The 21984-nt window shown below is 45.1% G+C and overlaps 1 protein-coding gene across 1 annotated transcript in view; it reads left to right on the top strand.

Annotated features, from left to right (window-relative positions):
- Rapgef5 (Rap guanine nucleotide exchange factor 5) overlaps window positions 1-20543 on the top strand; it is a 230402-nt gene extending 209859 nt beyond the window's left edge. Inside the window, exons 21-26 of the mRNA XM_032908351.1 lie at window positions 911-1001; window positions 3759-3809; window positions 5084-5171; window positions 10391-10455; window positions 14409-14463; window positions 16827-20543. Coding sequence (XP_032764242.1) covers window positions 911-1001; window positions 3759-3809; window positions 5084-5171; window positions 10391-10455; window positions 14409-14463; window positions 16827-16945 — 469 coding nt within the window. The 3' untranslated portion in view covers window positions 16946-20543. The remainder of the gene's footprint in view (window positions 1-910; window positions 1002-3758; window positions 3810-5083; window positions 5172-10390; window positions 10456-14408; window positions 14464-16826) is intronic.
- Window positions 20544-21984: the final 1441 nt, after the last annotated feature.

The following is a 21984-nucleotide window of genomic DNA, read 5'->3' as shown; positions in this document are numbered from 1 at the left end:
CAACCAGAAAAACTAATTTTAAAAACCTACGAAACATCTCTTTTGTTTTTTAAGAGACGAGGTCTCGTGTTTCTCTGCACAGGCCTTCAATGCTTCCACTAGTGAAAGGTAACCTTCCTGAACTTCTGAACCTCCTGTCTCTACCCCTAGTGTGGGGATTACGAAAGCTCCATTTTGTTTTCTTACTTTTATGAAAGAATGTGGCACCCTGTCCCATAATATATGCCATGTACTCAGATACATGATAGCGAGGTAGGTAGGTAGATTGATATGAATTTATAGGTAATAGATGATTGATAGTATATAGATGATAGATGATTGATAGTACATAGATGAGAGATAGATGATTGATAGATTAATAGATAAATGATAGACTGATATGATAGATTAATAGATAGATGATAGATGATTGATAATTGATAGATTAATAGGTGATAGCTTGATAGATGTTAGATGGATGGATGGACGGACAGATGGCTAGCCAGCCAGATGATAGATACATTTTGTTGTTAGCAAAGAACAATTTGGCAGAATGAATGAAAGGACTTAGGCCTGTGAAGTGGGAGGGGCCCACATCCAGATACAGGAAGAGCACAGAACTGAAAGCAGAGGGGAGCTGCAGGAGTCTGGTGGATACAGAGAAGTGGGCATTTCAGATCCCAATCACTGAAACCATAATTGTGCACAAATGAATGTTAGAGGGGAGGGGTCTCCTGCAGTGTCCCGAAGGCTTTTCGGGGGCAGGGGGGCAGAGAGGAGGCCAGGATCTAGAAAGCCTTTCTTCTGTGTTAGAAACAGTTGGGGCAACCAACACACACGGTGGACGGTGGCTAGTGTGTGTGGCTTTGTCAGCGACTGCCCAGTGTTTGAGAGAATGCTTTCTCAGTCTCCTCTGCTCCTTTATTCACAGCTGCAAAGCCCAGCAGAACCTAAACTCCTTCTTTGCCATCGTGATGGGTCTCAACACCGCCTCTGTCAGCCGGCTGTCACAGACCTGGGAGGTGAGCCTTGGGCTTCCCACTGGGGCTTAGGGTGTGAATGTGGGACACAATGAACCACTCCAGCAGAGCCTGTGTTAGAAATAAGTAAATTTAAATGGTCTAAACGAGACAGATTCTGCTTCCGTAAAAAAAAAAAAAGTAGGACTGTGGCAGGGTGATAGGAACTATTTCTATCAAATGGCATTTCAAGGCATCTTTAACATGGTTCTCTAATATATATGAGGAAGGTTTTTTTAAAGTAAATGTTTTAAATTTCTCCTCGCCCTTCTGCATTCCCTGAAGGCAGCCCTAGCTTCATGCTGCTTTGTCATCCTCCAGTCCGGCCTGTGGAGCGAAGGGCACACAGAGGGGAAGCTAAGCTTCAAGGCCTCCCGCTTGCCGGTCTCAGCGTGTTCACATGAGCATGGGTATCTTTCTCTGCATTCACACTTGCTATTTTCTTTTCCTTTTTTTTTTTTTGATTTATTTATTTTATGAATGTGTGTACATTGTCACTCTCTTCAGGCACACCAGAAGAGGGCATTGGATCCCATTACCGATGGTTGTGAGTCACTTTGAGGTGACTGGGAATTGAACTCAGGACCCTCTGGAAGAGCAGCCAGTGCTCTTAACCACTGAGCCATCTGTCCAGCCCTCTAATTTGCTTAAAGAGCAATTTCTGTATTCATAGAAAGCAAGATGCAGGTGGCCAGTCTAGTTGGCGTTATAGACTCTGGAGGATGTGTGAGAAGAACCTAACCAGAGGAGCTAGAATTATCCAAAAGCGGCAGACAGACCTCTCCCTTGGGCCCCATTCTTCTTTCTGTTTGCTTTTGCTTTCCTGGCCCACCTCTCAGAGATGGCCGCCTTTGCTCTGTGCAGTTTCTCTTGCTCATCATCTCTCTCCAATATTCTTGATCCACTGTGTAGTTTACTGTGGTCTCCTTGGTCTCTCCTGTTCCTGTAGTTGACTGTCATTCTCCTAGTCAGGAGCTGTGCCCAGTGGAATGCCTTGTGCTGACCCAGGGACGGTGTTAGTGCTCTCCCATAAGGGGATCCAACAAAAGGAAGATAGGAAAGGGTTGCCCATTCTGGTTAAGCAAACCGGATAGCCAAGAACATTAAAGATTAAAAGAAATGGGAGAGAACTCTAGGAAGACAAATGGAGGTCAAGGGTCTTCACGGAATGGATTAGAATGAAACCTCAAAAGAACCTTTGACTTGCAGAAGTAATTGAATTAGATCTGAAAATCTGAATCTGCATATCGACTGCCTACTGTGTGTCCCACATACCACACTGCATCGCAGCCACACAGAAGACAAGCAGAGAACAGTGCTGTGTGGTGAAGGGCCTTTCAGCCAGGTCTCACAGGCCCATGGAGAGCAGAGCAGCTAAAAAGACTAAGAAGCCAGGGCAGCAGGGCTCTGGTGGTTGAGGAAGAAGTGAGGCTGGGCTTCCCAGCAGATGTGACCACAGGATCTCGGCGTCAAAGGGAAGTGACCGTGTTATCCGATAAAGGAAAAGAACTAGGTTTGAGAAGAGCAGTCAGGGCTCAGCCAGATGTTATGGTGAGCTGATTTTAGGGGCTCTGTTGTTGTCATGCAGCAGTCATAGTTAATGAATGAACAATGGTCGTGGGAGTGCTCCAGTAAAAGGTTATTTACAAAATAGTCTCTAGGTCAGACTTGCCTCCTGTCTGACCTCTGGCTAAGCCAGTTTGATTCGAAGCACACTGAGTTTGAGGTGCCCCTGGGACGTTCACTGAGACGTTGGACAGACTGAGATACGGCTTAGCGGAAAGGTTGGAAATAATTGCAAGAGTCTGCGTTTTATATTTTATTTGTTGCGGATAAGTTATTTCCAGGTACATCTGGCTGCTTACTGTGGGAGAGCTGAGTCGTGTGAAAATGATCACATTAGAAAAATTTGGGTAGTTTTAAAGTTTAATTGTTGAAAAGTTATCACCATTCTTTTGATTTGGTTTGAAAAACCGTCTGGTATATCTTGAACCTTGTTGATAATGCTAATGATCTGTTAACCAGCAACCATGGACATTTGCTGAAAGTCGAGGCCAGAGAGGGTGCAGAGCCTTGGTTAGGTCAGCTTTCCACAACAGGCCACTAAGGTGTTAAGAAAGGAGCCACGTTTTCTCCTGTTAGCGTTAAAGGCGTTCTCTCACATTTCCGGGTGTTCACGGAGCCTGCGGTTTGACCTGGGAGGATGGCACAGCCACACATTTCTGTCTTCTGTCATTTTATAAGCCTCCTGTTGCACTCAGATTTGGTGATTCCATTTGCTAAGGTGCAAGGGGCATCACCTGAGGTCTTCACCATCTTTTATTATCTCGCTTCTGCTGTGCAGTCCAGCAAAGCCATTTATATAGAAACCAGTCGGTCAACATGGTTATCTCCGACTCAGTAGACCATGAGATAGATGAGCACATTCACTAGAGATGATATAGAACTGGAACCTATTAATAACCTATTAAATAACCCCACCAGTGTGTAGACAGTCTAGCCAGCTAGATTCCTTTATCCTGTGGCTGCCAGGATATTTTTAGCCACATGCCTAACCACGGGCATATTGAGTGGATGATGGAGATTGCATAATGAGGTGAAATCAGGGCAGAGCCCCACGACAGGGACCGATGCTCAGAAATGTGTTGGTGACTAAGCAGAACTCGATGCAAACATCCCTTAGGACCCCTTCTCAGCGTAGCCACCTTCTGTGACCCATGTGGTTTCTCACTGTGGTGTTTGGTTTTCTTACCTTTTTAGAAAATTCCTGGGAAGTTTAAGAAACTTTTCTCTGAACTTGAGAGTTTAACGGTAAGTAAAGGAGACTTATTCTTCAAGTTAATTTTAGTGCTATTTCCTTCTGGGTTCAAGAACTGTTTGTGATATCAAAGCCTAGACTGATTACTTGATCTAAAAGTACAGTTTTAAGCTGGGCGTGGTGATAGAATCCTAGGTCTTTGGGGAGATGAGGTTGAAGGATTACAAGTTCCAGGCCGGCCTGGACTATGAAATAAGACCGTATCTTAGAAATAAATGGTGCAAAGAGAAGCTAATGTGGAAAGGGGAAATCTTATGGGGCCCCAACTCTACACAAAGAATTACAGACAGCTAAAGAATACTGAGAGATAGTCAGTGGTCTCCCCAATTGGTTGTCCAATGCCAAGTGATCAGCCCTAAATTCATATGCATTTAAGGGACATTATGCAGATAGAGCAGGTTATATTTATATACTGAAGAATATACACATAATATTATACATATATATATATATATATATATATATATATATACAGAGAGAGAGAGAGAAGAAAAGGAGGCATGAATTTGATAGAGAGCAAGGGGGCAGGTACAAGAGAAGTGTTAGAGGGAGAAGAAGAGGGAAGAAATTATATAATTTCAAATATTTTTAACTTAAAGAGAAGGATAAATGATAGAGGTAAGTAGGTATGTAGATGGATAGATGAGAGACAGACAGACTGACAGATGATAGACATAGGTAAGGAATGAAGCATGGTGGCCATTAGTGCTGCCTTGTCTCTCTGTGAAATCCATATGAATTTTCACAGGCCATTTTCCAGTTCACAACATGACACTAATTGTTATGAATTCAGTGAATAATTAGCGTGATGTGCATTAATCTCTCCTCCTTCTGTTACTGCTTCTGAGGTTTCATATGCTAGATCTGTAGCTAGTCTTTAGATTTTGGCATTGTCTTTGTGTTCTAAAGGCAGTTTCCCTTTGCTGTGTGCTTAACAAAAGACTTTGAGGTCGCCTCACGGTAGAAATTATGCAGAGGAGACTGCACTTGAAGAACCTGTCTGAGCAAAACGATAGGGCAATCAAAAGGTGTCTGCCTCCTTTGCCGTCGCCTCCCATTATCATAAACCAACTTGAATTCCGCATATTGCCTAGATTCCTAACCCTAATTAGTGGGTTTATTCTCCAAGGGAACCTTTATCCACTTCATCCCTAGGAAGAATCTTTCTGTATCTCATCATGTTCGAATTGTACAACTAATGTAGATTGAGAATTGCTTTTATGGGACATTGATTTTTCTTTCCCTTTGTGATCTGCTTGGTTGGCAGGATCCTTCCCTAAACCACAAGGCCTACAGGGATGCATTCAAAAAGATGAAGCCGCCAAAAATCCCTTTCATGCCCTTACTGCTTAAAGGTAATGATGTCCTCTCTGGTACGGTATGCCATGCTGTCCCCTAGAAATATTTCCTTTCTAACTACAGCAGAAAAATAACAGATCTCTCAGTTAATATCTTATAGTAGCCTCAACTTTCATACCTCCATTTTTTGCATGGAATTGTTGTTCAAATGCCCAGGGTTTTTTTTGGTTTTGTTTCTTTTTTTTTTTTTTTGGTTCTTTTTTTTTCGGAGCTGGGGACCGAACCCAGGGCCTTGCGCTTGCTAGGTAAGCGCTCTACCACTGAGCTAAATCCCCAACCCCTTGGTTTTGTTTCTTAAATGTATGGAATGCTTACTTGTACTTGAGCAGTGTCAAAGCACTGTCACCAGAAATTTGTGGTTTAAATGGCTTTGTTTCTGAATCATGTATTATTTTCTCTAATACTGTGAAATACTTAATCAAGAACAAGGCTAGTGTGGGGTCCAAAGAGCAAGCAATTGTCTGCATCCAAGTTTCAGTGATGGCCGCACTCCGTGTACTGTGTGTGAGAGACCCTGCCGTTCAACAGAAAGTTATGCAGCTCAGGAAAACTGCTGCTTGAAAGTGTCCTTTCCGTCTCCAAGAATTGGGGCTTAGCTGGTGTCTGAGAAGCCCTACCTTGACCACAGAGCTCTTGTCTGCCGAGCATGCACAGGTCATGTGAAACCTGTCAGTTCCACTTGCTGATGGCTCAGTGATCTATCAGTCAGGGCATCAGTGGGAGGGAATCTGGCCTGGACTCCTGACCTTCCGTGCTCCCCAGGGAAAGGCAATTGGGAGAATTTTCCTTGGCCACATTTTAATTGTTTCAAGGGGTTTTATAGAAATATGCCTTCATCGGACAGACCTCTGCCTCTCAGATACTGTTTGCAGAATCAGGCCCCATTGACTGGCCTCATAAGTGATTCTGGAAAGGAGTTGCATTGCTGACTGGCCTCTCACTCTCTTCTCCCCCACTTCCCTGGCCATCATCCTCTTACTCCCATCCCAGTTAAGCTGGCGTTCATTTCCTCTTCTGCTTGTCCTGGAGGACTGCACTGTCTGTGCCACTCTGAACACACACATTAGTCTTCATCCCAGGTGAAGCCAGAGCTGCTGTGAAAGGCAAACAGCATTTGGACCACCGAAGGAGGCAGAGCACAGCTCGTTCACCTGAGGGATACGCAGCATAATCCGTTCAGGCTGCAGGACCTGTTCAGAAACCAAGTGGGCAGAGCAGGGAGAGACCAAAATGCCAAAGTTACAGTTTAAAGCTTTGTTTCCTTGCCTGCCTGACTTCCTTTCTTCCTCCCTCCCTCCCTCCCTCCCTTTTCTTTGTTTCTTTTTGTTCTCCTTTGCTTTAAGGTAGAGTTATGAAAGCTCACAGTTCTCACTGCAAGCACAATGCCTTCAGCCGGAGCCCTAGGTAGAGAGTAACCCTGGAATGGTTTAAACACAATGGGGACAGTAGAAAATGAGAGAAATATGTGGGAAAGGAATTGATTTTTAATATGAAAAATAAAAGCAATAACTGCTTATAAGACACTGACTTCTCTTACAGTGTCCCCTTAACTCATAAGAGTGTGTGTGCGTGTGTGTCTGTCTGTCTGTGTCCATGCTTCCTACCTCCACCCACCCCTCCACCCCAGTCTCCTTAGCATTTTCTTTCCAAAACCTCGTGCAGTCAAGGTGCTCACGCACCTGAGCTTGCATGGTTTCTGCCCTGGTTGGTTTAGACCTTTTTATCAACAGCCAAACAAATTTCCTTCTTTTCCGTTGAAAATACACCCACTTATTCCAGATGAAGCAGTAGATCGAACGCATTTTTCTTTTCACTTGAAACCCCTTCGGCTTTAAATAAGCACTTACTTTTTCTCAGTTGTTCATTTTTTATGTAAGTACTAAAGTTAGACAACATCGGTCTTACCTTTTATTTAACGCTTTCGTCTTTGTCCGAAATCATTTCTAAAGAAAGATAGGATGACAGCTGAGGGTATAACTTGGTTGGTTGAGCTCTTGACTGGCATGCAGGAGGCCTTCAGTTCTCAGCAGTGCGTAAACCTGCCATGGGGTGCAGGCCTAAAATCCCAGCACTCCCGAGGGGTGGCCAGGTGGGCCAGGTAGGGCAGGAACAAGGTCATCCTCGACGGTAGAGCTGTGTGAAAACCTGTCATGATAGAGAAAAGAAATATAAACACGTACGTACATCACGCTTGCTGTCAGACACCTCAGAAATAAAGAACTTTGATCTTAGACATTTTAATTGAATAACTACTTGAACTATTTAGAGCGACCCGCTTTAGTGAAGACCTTTCCTCTCACTTCCGTAACTTCTAATTCATTTCATAATTCCTAATCCCATTAGGAAAGAGGACCAGGTTTAACTCAGGGGCTGTGCATGCAGGAGGTCAGACCTCCTGTGTTCATGTGGAAAACAGTAGCTCGCAGGGAGCAGATGTGTATGTGGTTACCTAAGATTCCAACCAGGTGCTGCTTCATTGCATGCTACAACCTTCCACACCCCTCCTCTCTTTTTCTTTATAAGCTCGGTCTTGTGCTCTCGCTCCTGTTACACACCAGCCGTCTGTGTGCCCTAACCCTTCAGCTATTAAAGCCTTTCTTCTTCTCATGCAGCCTCTGTCCCTTTGTCATATCCTCAGCTTTCTATTCAGCAGTCCCTTCTGTACTGTAGCTTCCTGCAGCCACACTAGTATTAGAGACACATACCACACACATTCACACCTTCACATATTTACTTACACAAACACATATACACCACATATTCACAAACACACACTGAACACACTCACATACTAACATACTCATAAATGCACACTCACACACACTCAAACATACTCATACACTCGCATGCACACACGTGTACCCACATATTCACACACACATACACACACTCACATATACATACATACACATATACTCACACACACTCATATACTCATAAACACACAAACATACACATGCACACACACTTACATACACCTACACACTCTCACACATATATACACACACACTCACATACACTCACGTAATCATAAACACACACCCACATATACTCACACACACTCATACACATGCATACACACACTGACATACACATTCACTTACATGCACACAATTCACATACATTCACCCACATACTGACACTTACACATACATGTTCACACACTGGCATACACTCTAACACAACCCATATACTCAGACACTCACATATACACATATATATATATACTCATATATACTTACACGCTCACAAAATCATAAACATATGCTCTCACACACTTATATACATGCATACACACACTCAATACACACAGTCACATACTCACACATTCACTTACACACTGACATATACACACATGCTCACATACTCACAGACACACACACACACTCACTAACACACACCTCAATAGAGCAGCCATGCCACCTGCTGCCATCAGTAATCCTGAGAGAGCTTAAGGGGAGAGATCCAGGCAAGTAGAAAGACATACAGAAAAGAATGTGGGGAACGATTTACAAGTTGTAGGAGCAACTTAAGTGGCAGAAGCTCAGCAGGTTGACTCTAAGTGGACGCAAGAGACCTAAGGCTTTCCATAGCTTAAGATCCATGTCTGAAGGACCTGCCCTCCCTGCACTGATTCCTGCTCTGCCACAGTGGCATAAACATGACTTAGCTGTCTCTTGGGCCCTAGTTTCTCTGCAGCCACCTTAGAAAGCCTTTGTGAGGACAAAGTGGATTGATTCAGATAAAACACTTGAAGATGTGCCTGAAAATACTGTCACTGGCCATCGCCATACTTGGGAGTGTGGAAGAAAGGAGGATACAACCAGCTGCTAAAAGGAGCTGTGATTTGAAGTTCTCTGGGAGCCCAAGTTTCTAGGCTGTATTCGTGGTGGCCAAGGCAGTGCTGAGTTAAGCTTGCTGTACGCAGATTGTAAAAGCTAACTGTGCGGGCTACGTCGTTTGAGATCTTGCAATGAGATTTTTAATTCAAAAACCATGAAAGATAGTAAGAGATCGTGTAATTAAAATTCTGCAAATGGCAGTTTACAGAGCTCTACCTGAGGGACAAGAAGCTCCTGCCGCCACATCAAGCCATACTGTGTGCAAGGGACACCTTGAACGCAGTGTATCACGTAGTACATGTCGCCTTCTTGCAGGCCCTGGCAGCACAAGCTTGGAGTTTTGTAGGCAGGTTTCAGCAGCACCTGTCTAAGCAGCTTAGACTGAATCTGTGTTTCTCTGTCTGGTGGGTTTGATCTGTTGTTGACGACAGCAGGGATATTGACGTGGGATAATTTGCATTGTGATCCTCGTCTGTGCCATCGATGCTGAGGGTTCTATCATATACTGTGTCGTCCATGTTTGTACGCCAGGAGTTCTCAGAGCCTTAGGTGCTGCTTAATGTGTCTCATCCCCAGTCTTCAACTCTTTCCGACAAAAGGAGTTTTTACTCTCCGCATCCTCAGTCACTTCTGTGGGTGGTGGGTCATATATGGGTAAGACCCGGGCCCTCAACACTGAACTCAGGCTCAGCTACTGAACTGGACCCCAGTTCCTTAGTTACTTTAAATCTAGTGAGTCTCAAACCAAAGTTAACTTTTACTTTTTCCAAAAAGAAAAAAACAAAAAAACAAAACAAAAAAAAAAACAACCTCACCCTTTATCCTGCTACCTTTCCTGTTTTAGCCCGTCAGCGATGCTGTCTCTGTACCAGTTAAATGGGGCCAACATCCTGACCTTTTTCCACAGGCTTTTTAACTTCTGCGTGTTTTTGATGGGAACTTGAAAATATCTGAATCTTAACTGTTTTAACTAAAGCAAACCCCATTTGTATTCGCTGGCAGGGATTATTTTTTTAAAGCAAATATAACAAGCATTAAGTCCCTGTTATTTATGAACATTCATTTGTTTTTCTGCTCGGTATTTTGACCTAAAAAACATAATGGACAAATTAAGTTACAAGATATACCATCAGCTTCAGTCATGCAGGCTAAAACCAACTTTAAGTGCAAAATATTTCAGGAAGTCTATACTGCCATCTCAACTTTTATATCAAATGTTATACAGTTTTAGCTTCAAGCTGCTGCCTTGTCAAATACGTGGCATAATTCCAAAATGCTGAAGCAAAAACATGATGAATTGCATGGTTTCTAAACAAACTCTGTTGTCTCATGACATCTTCCTAATAGCACGTTATCTTGTCCTTGATTTTCAGATGTAACATTTATTCATGAAGGAAATAAAACATTCCTGGATAATCTCGTCAATTTTGAAAAGCTGGTAAGTAAGTTTCACTATGTCTCCTTTCTTCTTTCTGTAGAGGAAAACACGATTGTGTCTCCAGCTCCAGGGAGCAAATGGTCTGACTGTGTTTCCTTGTTGTACACAGAGTGACTCCCAGGGTCTCCTTGGGCGTATGGAACAGTGCCATTATTATGCCAGCGAGGTTCTGAGAGTCTTATTCTTCTAAATAGCATTTCACTAGCTTAGCACCAGTGACTGTGTAAACACAGAACGGGGCATGAACAGTTCCCTCTCTTGAAAGTTTGATTGCTTCAAAAGCGTCTTTTGATGCCCCAGCATAAACCACTTTGAGACAGTGAGCCCTAAAGTCCTCCAGATGGACGTGTCTGTCTGCTAGTACCCCAAGCTTGGATATGTACCCGAGATTTATGGGTTCTACAAGTGGGGGGAAAGGCCACCTCCTTATTAGCCTCTGATGCAGGACCTCCCTGCTGATGGATACAGAGACCTGGTCAGGCCTCTTGTAAGAATTCCTGAGAAGCTTCTCCCAAGTCACCCTTCTAGGACAGTAGCAGTCCTCAGTGGACTCTTCAGACCATCTGTTCTGTCCTGGAGCCAACAGAAGCTACCTACAGAACTGAGTGGGACTGGGTGGGTGCTCCACAGCAAAGAGACAGCTCAGGGGCCAGAGGAAGGCACCTGTCTGACAGATGACCTTTAGTGTCACAGACGAAATGTTACATCACGGTCAGACGTGACCCCAGCACTCCTCTCTAGGAACCTGCCCTTTGAGTGACCTTTTCAGTGATGATAATGGACTGTATGAACACTTTTGGGAGCCATCCAAGCTCCCCATGAGACTCAAGTCAGGCTTCAGAGAAGGTCAGTTGAGGCTGAGGCCCCAGATCATATCCTGTGTGGAAATGTTTAAGGACTGGTCTCCAAATGATGTCTCAAGTCTGACATTTTATCGTTTACCACTCTGTTCTAGACGTAAGGTCCCCAGGACACAAGGGCTTAGGCCCACAGGAAGAGTGAAGCTAGCTCCCCCACAGTGCCTCAGAGCCCAGCTTCCAGACTCTCTCAAAAAACAGACATCTTCCAACCGCCCTGTATAACAGCCCTTAGCAACTCTGAAGATGTTTGTTTTCATGACTGGTTATTCTGGGGTGTAGAGATGCAGATACGTTTTGTCTGTACATCTGTGTGTGTATGTGTGTGTGTGTATGCATGTATGTCTGCATGCATGTGTCTGTGTGTACATGTGTCTATATGTGTATGTCTTGAGTGCATGTGTGTCAATGTGTGTGCATGTGTATGTGTATGCATGTATGTCTGCATGCATGTGTGTCTGTGTGTACATGTGTCTATATGTGTATGTCTTGAGTGCATGTGTGTCAATGTGTGTGCATGTGTATGTGTGTGTGCATGTGTGTATATATGTGTATGTCTGTGCATGCATGCATGCGTGTGTATCTATGTGTACACGTGTGTCTATGCGAAGGCCTCTCACTGAACCTGGTGCTAAGCTGATGGTCAGTAATCCCCAGCCATCCCCCTGTCTCTGCTCCCCAGTGCTGAACTTACAGGCACACACAGCGATGACAAACTTTTTATATGGGTTCAGCCCTCAGGCTTGCACTGCAAATGCTCTTAGGCACCATGCCATTCTCCCAGCCCTGGTATACTATTTCTAAAGAGAGGAAAGTGTGATAGCGGTGGCCTGGTCCTTACAGCAAGTGACATTTCAAGCTCAGCATGCCTTGAGTTGACATATCTTTGTGGAAAACACAGATGCAATCAGACTTTTTTTTTTTTTTTTCAGAATCTTTTTTGTCTAAAAATCAGTTTTAACTCATACTCAGGCTAGTATCCCACTCAGGAGCTGGAACATCTTCACAGAGACAATATTCTTAGAGAATGTCACTCAGCGAAGGACGAGGTTTCATTGAAGCTAAAGCAGGATCATCTTTCACAATAATGAACCGCTGGGACCTAAGTGAATTAGCTTATGAGGAGCCAATTCCTCATGGTGGATGTTAATTTAAGCCAGTCAGCAGATAACTCGGGGTGTTATCTTTATCTGGCTGACACAGGCCAGCACATTAAACCGGGACCACATGCAGATCAAAGCACTCATTGACTGCAGTACGATTCCCATTGTTCCCTGGGCTAAGTTCCTTGCTGTCTCAGCGACTGTAAATGTCCCCACCTCAAACTATGAAATGTTGAAGGAGCAAAGGGGTCTCTCCTTTTCTTTTCACCCCCCAATATTATGAGCAGGATCTTTCACCATGTCCACCTCCCTCCCTGTCAGGAAACCGGGAGATGAGAATCAGGACTCAGGTTTCTGTGCTGCCCACAGCATTGAGCCTTACATCAGCGCCAGCCTTTCTGGGGCTTCACAAATGGCACAGGATAGGAATCAGCGTGACGCCACAGACTGTAACAATGGAAAAATCTGTCCTGGGAATTGGGGTAGAGTGTGGGGAAGGAAATGTAACAATGCGTTCACACAGACGTGAGTCAGGTCCCATTTCCTTTGCAAATTCCGCCTGGAGTGCTACTGTAATCATTACCCCTGCTGAATTCTCTACTCTGGAAAAAGCATCGAAATTAGCCCAGCTGCAGCCGGGATAATTTAATCAGACTGTCGATTCGCAGACGGCCTCTGTCTTTCCGTTGCAAGTGAGAAGATTTGAGGGTTGACATTATTCTCTTAGTGATAATTTACTGACCGCTCCTCGTCTGCGGATGCTTCAGTGTCTGGCCTGTGCAGGCAGGTAATGAAGACGGTGCTTGGAGGACCAGATAATGAATGTTAATCCTCGAATAATGGGATATCTGGGGTTTGATATGAAACAAAGCGAGGAGTCTCTGTCGTTCTTCAGAGAATAGGACCCTCTGCTGGGACGAGGTTTAGAATGTTCTGGCAGCCGTGTAGGAGAAGCTTTCCATAGTGGAGATTGGTTTCTTCCAAAGACCATTATGGAGAAGTAAACGTAGCAGAGTGAGGTAAAGGACTATTATAGGGACTGAATATGAGAGGTATGGACCCTGCTGTGCTCAGGCCTGGGGTGTGTAGGTCTGTAACCCCAGCTACTCAGGAGGCTGAGGCAGGAAGATCAGAGGTTCTAGGCCAACCTGGGCAGAAATTTTAAAAACAAAAAGGGGTCTAGGGCTGTGGTGCCTCAGTGGTAGAACACTTACTTGTCTGATATGCATAAGATGTAAGCATGGTCTCCACCCCACCCCCCAAAAAGGTGAGCATTTAAGATAACCTTCGTCTGGGGATCAGTGAGGAGCTAAAGGATGGAAACTAAGTTAGGATACTAAAGCCAGTAAGGAAATATGGGAAAGAAACGAAACAGCGTTTGTAAAGTGCTGATGAAGACGCTCTGCTTTCGTGAATAGATCACACCCTGCCGTCCTTGGAGCCCTTGAATCCACAGAACTTTCTGCCTCCCTTAAAAACGTGCATGTGAGCCATGGGTGTGATTCAGTTGGTAGAGTTGCCAGCTGAGCCCTCCAGAGTCCCTGGGTTTGATCCCCAGCCCTGTAGAAACTAGGGGCAGTGTTCTGAGTGGGCGAAGCCCTCTGGTGGTTCCTGATTAGGAGGAAGGCGAAGTCCCAGCAATGACAGTAACCCAGAATGTGCTGTTTTCCAGAGAAGGGAGGTCTCAAAAAGGCAACACCTCACCAGCAGAGGAAACGCAGGCAACATGTGGATGGGAAATAGGGAGCCCCAAAGTTACCACGTTCCCCTGTGGTTCAGACTACCTTGGCTCTTCAGGAGTTACTCTTCTTGCAGTCACAAGCACACAAGTCTTGAGTAATCCAAGCTTCATTCTGTCAATCAAAGTTGTGTCCGGCTCCAAGTTGAGCTCTTTGCTTTATACCCAGAGGGGTTAGACTACTACTCATCCCAGCAGGTTCTGAGGCATCAGTAAGTGACCCTTCCATTTCTGTGTTCTCCCCCTGTCTTTCAGCACATGATCGCAGATACTGTCCGAACCCTGAGACACTGCAGGACTAACCAGTTTGGTAAGTAATTGGGTTTGGGGCACCACATACACCGGCGTTGCAGTGGTGTTGACTATGAATTTAGCCCCTGCCTCCAGTTTCCTTGCTCGGAGAGCTTCCTGGGATAGAAATGTGGTTCCTTAGGTTCCTGAAGCTTCCTTCCACTGTTTTCTTCTCTTCAACCCAAGTTTCCTATCTGCAGGCTCCTGTCAAAACTCAGAGAGCCTGTTGTCAAATTGAATGTCCTGCCTTCCTTTCCCAGCCCATTGCTTTGCCCTGTGCTGACTGTATAAATAGAAATAGTAATTAATGGGGGGGAGGGGGAGAGAGGGAGAGGAAGAAGAGGTTGAGACAGTGGAAAGGGCTAGAGATACAACATCTGGAAGTTAAGAGTGCTTGCTGCTCTTTCAGGGACCATGGTTCAGTTCCCATGTGGCAGTTCACAGCTATCTGTACCTCTAGGTCCAGGGGATTGGACACCTCTTATGTCTGAAGGCTCCTGCATACACACAGTGGACATAGATACACTTAGGCACATACAGAGATACATGAAATAAAATGCAGTTCAAAGATTCCAGGGCAAAGATGGGCAACCTGGTGTTAAGTAGAACTTAAGTAATACATCTTTGTTACATTTAAAAAAAAATACATTGTATATAGAGAATCAGAGCTCCTCCTACCAAAGAAGGTACTCCTAACTGTCTGGTGTGCATTCTTTAAATGCTTTTTCTCTGTTCTGCTCACAGCTATCTATAGCATCCAATTAGGATCTGAAGCTCCTATATGTGTTACAAAGTAGAAAGTGGGAATGCCAAAATACAAAACCTAATAATCTAAACATTCGTGTTATTTGATACCGCTCGATATGTTCCTATGTAATATTGACATATGTAACATTCCTCTGTGGGCATTTCATTGAGCCCACAAGCACAATGCAGTCATCATAGAAAGAGTGACACTGTTGCCACCAAGAGCCCTCCAGACGTGTCACTGACAAGTCTGCATCCATATTTCTCCCATCAACCAAAGTGATCACCAAATATTCAGCTAATTGTAAAACTACTGTTCTGATTCATCATCGGTGTGCTCACAGTATGGGGACGAGGGTCCTATTGGCTTGGCTTGAACCTACCTACCACTCACCAGAAAGACTCCGCACAGACCGAGACAGAAGAGAAATTTAGCTGCCGGCTGTGTATGTTCTTAAATTGCATTGTAACTAAATCATCTGCCTTGCTCTTAACCATTCCTTTCGATGAGCCTCACTAGCCAACATCAGTATGTGGGATAAAATAGGAAAATGTCACTCGAGACAGTTCCGTACTACAAAGTGCCACAGAAGGATTGACTGCGATTGCCAGGACTGCCTATCAGGGTGTCTTTTGAATGCTTGCTAATGACGAACTTATCTGTATAGCCAGCTAGTGTTTACAAAACTAAAAGCAATTCCATAATGTCTTCCAGAGAAGTATTCTAGAACAATAGATTCTCAGTTATGGTTAACTTCCAGTATTTACTGCTGAGACCAGGAAGTCCAGGAGTTACAAGCTACCTGTGACAGATAACCCTTAAATTAATTTTTCTTGTTAAATATGTTCTTCATGGGCCTGCTTCCTGTAAGACTCTGTGAACCCAGTCAGCTCTTCCCTTCCCTAATGTGGGTTTTTATTTGTTTCTTTCCTTCCTTCCTTCCTTCTTTCTTTCCCCTGTGGTATTAGGCTTGTCTATTATCCAAGTGCTTTATCCCAGGACCTTTATGAAAACTGTCCCTAGCATGCCACACACATAGAGTCAGATCACTAACATCTCTCTTGTGGCCTTTGGCTTTTTATCTTCTGGAATTGCCCTATCCTGGGTTCACTGTAGCCTACGTGCATACTTTGAGAAGCTGCTTTTTCTATACCCATTCCTTAGGATCTATTCTGTGGTGTGTGCTTTTTTGTTTTGTTTTTTTCCATCCAAAAAGTAAGGACACAGAAGTGTACTAGATCTTAAATGGAGATAAACAGCTGAATAAATTATTTAGTAAGCCGTTATCTTCAGATGCTGATGCCTTACAGTCTCAAGCTGATTTTATAAAGCAGGGCATGGGAACTTTCGCTCAGGAACCACTGGGGCCCGGATTCTCTTCCTGGCTCTACCATTATGAGACTTCCGGGTTTTCTCATCTGTAAAGGGATAGTAGTGTGACTTCTAAATAGTCTCTCCAATAAAAATACTACAAATGCCTTGCCAGTCAGCCTGCCTGATCTGACCTGTAGTTGTCTTTCTTGGGACACAGAACCCGTCGTAAAGCTAACCTACTCTAAGCCATCATTACTGCTTTTAAGAGTAACATCTCCGCTTGTATGACGTTCATCATTCATTTTCCCTCTAAAACACAGGAAGCGACATGTCTCCAAAGGAGCAGCAAGAGCTGAAGTCCTATGTCAACCACCTGTATGTCATCGACAGCCAGCAAGCCCTGTTCGAGCTCTCTCACAGGCTGGAGCCTCGAGCCTGAGCTGCGCCAGTCCGTCCTGCATCTGCAACACTTTAGAGCAAGGGAAGGCCTCCGTTGAGCATGTTGCTTCCTGTAAGAAAAGAGGTCGCTGAGTTTTATCAGCAAACCATGAGACAAGTGCAGGAAAGCCAGCCAATGCACTTTCAGGAAGTGACACGTCAGCCACCAGAGGCGGGAGAGCTCCCCAACTGCTGTCAGGGAGAAGACAGGAGTCACAGCATCCTTGGAACAGGGTCCTCCTTGGGACGGCTATTTCATTCCAGTCCAAGTTTCAGCTCACGACGTGCCAGCATCAGGAGGAGATTGTTCATAGGGCGGGAAGGACTGTCACTCTGCCTGCCCACCCTACTGCTGATTGGCTGCCTGCTCACCTTGTTGCCGATTGGCTGTTCAGAGACCGGAACACCCATGGACCAGCAAGGGCATCTCCAAATGTCCCAGGAAGAGGAGGGGCCTCTGTTGCTATAAACTTAGCATCACCCCGGAGGGCACGTCCTTCTGTGCAAATGAGAAATGCCTGGCACACACTTCCTTTGCATCCACAATCATTTACCAACGTGTACACAGACGAACTAGTTCTCGCTCCACTGACGCACTTCTGTAAGCAAGGTAGCCTGGGTTTCTCATCCAGTAAGGAGCTTGGCGTCGTTCAGTTTCTATGAACTTTCTTTACGTATATCGTCATTTGTTGTTGAGTGCAATTTTCAGAAAAACACAGGGCCGGGACTGTGGAGTGCTCAGTGTTAGCTTACTGGGGCGACGGAATTTCCAGTTTCTGCATTCTGGTGTCTGATGGAGCCTTGGCGTCCGACACTAACTACTCCGCCAGGCTCCCTGCCTACATGCAGAACATCAGCCCACGAGGGAGGCGAGTGAGTGAAGCTGAGTATCTGAAGCTTAAGAGTTAGCTCGCTAGACTCAGTGATTGAAAAGTATCCAGAGATGCCTAACGTCTCACTTACACGGGGAGTCAGAGCCCCGTAGTCTACTTCCCAAGTAAAGCCAGAGTCTTTTTGCAATTTGCCTTTCACCTTCTTATTCTTTGTTTTTATAAATTGGGCCTCATATACCAAATAAGGCCTCTTGGAATTCTCAAGGACTCGTTAGAGGATCTCCCTGAATCCTCGAGTAAGAGAAAAGGTTGTGGTTAAAACAAGCCTGCTCTCCCATGAGCAAGATACTAGTTCCTTTGCTGTGCGCAAATCCCCGTCTGAGTATTTGGTCTGTGCATCTCTAGTCTTGAGTATGGGTATGCCATTCACATCCCTGGGAATCGGGGGGCAGGGACTGGGTCCACCCAGACCTGCTTCCTACTCTCCTCAGCACCTGGTTCTCATTCTCATTACTAAGGTCTGAGCTATGCCCGTTGCCACCTGACTTCCTGAGAGCTATGCTGTTCCTTGGTCTTGGGACCAGTGAGCCTGAGACACTGCTAAAAGGAACCATATGCTTTCAGAGAGATTGCATCTGATCTAGCATGTAAAATTTTAGCTCTATAAACTTACAGGGGGTTACAGAAACACCCCAACTGAGGGTGATTCACTCAGAAAATGTTTCTCGGGTCTGAGGGCTGGTGCATGAGACCGGAGCCACAGAACCAGGGAGAGCGAGCTGTCTTGATGTGTAGACAAGCACAACCTCTGAGGACAGTACACACTTACAGCACAAACACGCGTGTCTTCCCTCCAAGCTAGCAACTGAGAGCGGGGCTAGTGTATCATAGCAGCTCATTTTGACATTGTATTAACTCTACATTGCCCCAAGCAGAGCCTTACCTTTAGAGCTCATTGTAGATGGAGATCTGTTTCAGTGGAACACTGTCTGTCTAGACTCCAGCTCAGCTGGGCTGCACAAGTCACACCTGCCTCGTGCTTAGCACACTTAGAGAACTCGGCAGGGCACGAATGGGAATAGCCCTGGAGAACATGGGGTGAGGCTGCTGTCCCTCCAAAGCAAAAAGCCGGATGGGATTTATTTTCCCATCCTGTATACGGAATATCTAAAAAATCTCTAAATCCTTCTCAACTTTAACACCTGTTGCTAGGGATTTCTCAGTCAGCAGATTTAGGAACTTCAGACGCTTCACAGAGTCTTAAATCTAAAATAGGAAAAGTTCAGGATGGTCAGACCCTGTTTTCACAGGAAGCGCTTCTGAAGGAAGCCAAGCCCTGTATAGGTGTCCACAGGGGTGGACACTCCCATGCATGGATGACTCCCTTCCTTCTCCAAAGCCTCCCGGGTGTCTAACTAAGGTCTCTTCCAGTTCTCCTTTGGGTTCTTGTGATTTCATGGATCTCCATTCCCTCCCTGGATCCCATATAATTAGCATCTCCATCAGTGAGTGATACCTGGCCCTCGAGGGGTTCTTTGGGTCTTTGGATTCTGTTCCTGCAAAGCAGATCTGCTTGCAAGTTCCTACCAGAGACAGAACACAGGTCCATCTAGGGAAAGTCATAGAGTTTCCAAACATTTCAAAGGATTTGCCTCCAAGTGTGAACTTGCCGAATGAATGGTTGCCACAGCACATGGTGTAACCCACGCTCTACCTTTTCTGGTATCCTTAGTTGCGTTGAGAATAAATACCTTTTCCTACTTCACTATCTACATGCAGGCAGTGTGACACATACTTTGAATTTAGAGGCATGAGCATAAAGTCCCCCCCTCTGAGTCTGTAGGGAGGTATTTCACAGTTGGGCCGTCGTCTTGAGTGAGGAAGTGGGGTATGGCCCCGTGGCTGCTTATGTAGACTTCTTATCCCAGAGCTCCTGTGGCTGCCTGAGCACCAGCCCTGTGGTTTTGCACACACAAAACCTGAAAACACAAACACACGTGCACAGCAAAGCCTGAACCAAATGGCACAACCCACACAAGCTTATCAGAATTGGGCAAAACCCATTAAGCTTAGAAGACAAGGGCCACTGTAGCTGTCCAGCGCAGAACTTCTTCTCAACTTCAAAGACATGTCCTTGAAATTTCAGCCCACTCCTTACTGAGTGGGCCCGTTTTGCTCTAGAGAAAACACATTTTGAAAATTGCCAAAAAGTCGGAAGAAATGTACTACTGTATAAAGCAAAGCTGTATATACTAAGTAAGCATTTTTAGCAGAGGAATATTTATTTGCATAGCCTATTTATTTGTATTCGTATTACGCTGTTATTAAATACCAGGATGAAATCAATGACCAGAAGCAAGGACTCTTGCCTTTGGACGTCTCGTTGCTTAGGACTGCCATGATGATGTCAGCTTGGGATAACAATTAGAAGATAGAAAGCCCACAGGCCGGGCATCTACCTAACTTCTCAGGGACTACACCTCGTAGTTTTCCACCATTATAAGAGCTGGTAAATATGAAGCATTCGTTGACTTACCAGACTGCCATTGACAGTGTTTGATTTTTTTTTCTCATAGTTCATGCTTTCTGCCTCTGTGTATATGACTGTGCTGTGTATTTATCAAAGTAGGAAGCAATAATTTATATGTAAAAAAAAATGGCCAAGCAATATAAGGTTAAAACTTACGTAAGTAACCATTACCTTATCTTGTATTTTCAAGTGTTTTTTAAATCTGCTTTTCCAAATATAACACTATGTTAAACATAGCGCTCATGCCTTGACTCTTCTGTCCTGTGCCACGGTGGCGTCCATGGGCCTGTGTCCTCTGTTCTAGTGCCATCGGGTACTCTGTCTGGAACTCAGGTGTTCTCACCGAAAGAGCTACATACAGACGAAGAGCTACAGGAACCCAGTCGCCTACCCTGCTGCCTGAAACTCTGGAGACCACCTGTCAGAAATCACACCAGGGCTCAATCCAAACCTTGGAGAATCCCACAGCTACTGCCATCTCCCCACTCTACTTGACTAGAGCTAGGAATGAGGAGAAGCCCCAGGCCTAGAGATTCCTATGACAGGATTGAGGAGCTGATTGGTGGAGCTGCAGTGGGCTCTGATGATGTTCAGGGAAGGTGGGGTAGCTGCCTGTGTCAGCCCTAATAGACTGCCAGTGTTTCAGGCCTTCTGTATCTCTCTCTCCTAGACTCAGTGTCCTGCTTATCAAATTCAGACTGCCCTGTGGCATGTGGCATCCCCTCCCCACAGGAGTATTATGTGTTAAGCCCTGGAATGGCCAGGTATCTTGTTCTGTAAGTAAGAGGACTGACCTGTGCAGTATGTTGTAAGTTTTGCAGGGAGCCATGTTGCTGCAGGTGAAAACGTCACCAGTCTGCATCTTGGAGTGAAGGCAAAGATGGATAGAGCCAAGCTCCAACTTGGGAACACCTTAAGCAAAACACAAAGCACTGGGGTTAGAACCCACTGAGGCGTGTCAGTGGTTTGTACTCAGCAGAACTCATCCCAAACTGATACAGTCTCCCAAGACACTTGTCAGTGAACTTCGCCCTGCCTGCTTCCGACACTGCGACTTTGCAACAGGCTGCCCCTGAAGCCTGCAGACCAATGGTTGGAAATCACATGTTGTAACGACGCCCTTGCCATCCTATGGGAGAAGGGTAGAAGGATGAAAAGCCCATCTCTGGGAATTAGTCCTTCTGTCCTTCTGTACATCATGAGGGATGGGAGAAACGTAAAAGGGGCAACGTTCTAACGACAGCAGCTGGGAGCAAAGAGGGTGCTCTCTACACTACTTCCTTCCTGTCTTAGCCATGGTCCCATTGTCACCCAGTCCTTGGGGGATTTCCACACAGGGTTCTTCCAGAACCAGAAGCTGTGTGGGAAATAGGAGTGGGTGATCCTGAGCTCCAGAATTGGGAGGGAATAGAAGAGAAGGTGGCACCAGGTGGAAAGGTTCCTACCCGATTTCCTCTGCTTTCATTTCGAGAGAGGAACTTGGTTCCTATGAGTCAGAACCCCGTGCTCTTTCAATACAACAAAATGAATTTGTGGTCTTGGCGCCAGTGACCTACTGTAGGATGGATTACAGGGCGTCAGTCTCAATATTGGGTCTCATTTTTTTGAGGTCTTTAGGATCCCCAATAAGCAGTCTCTACTTCCCTTCAAAAGTCCCTTGAAACCATTGAGATCTAT

The sequence above is a fragment of the Rattus rattus genome, chromosome 7 (assembly GCF_011064425.1).
Source record: "Rattus rattus isolate New Zealand chromosome 7, Rrattus_CSIRO_v1, whole genome shotgun sequence".
NCBI lineage: Eukaryota > Metazoa > Chordata > Mammalia > Rodentia > Muridae > Rattus > Rattus rattus.
This window is presented reverse-complemented; position numbering and strand designations above follow the sequence as displayed.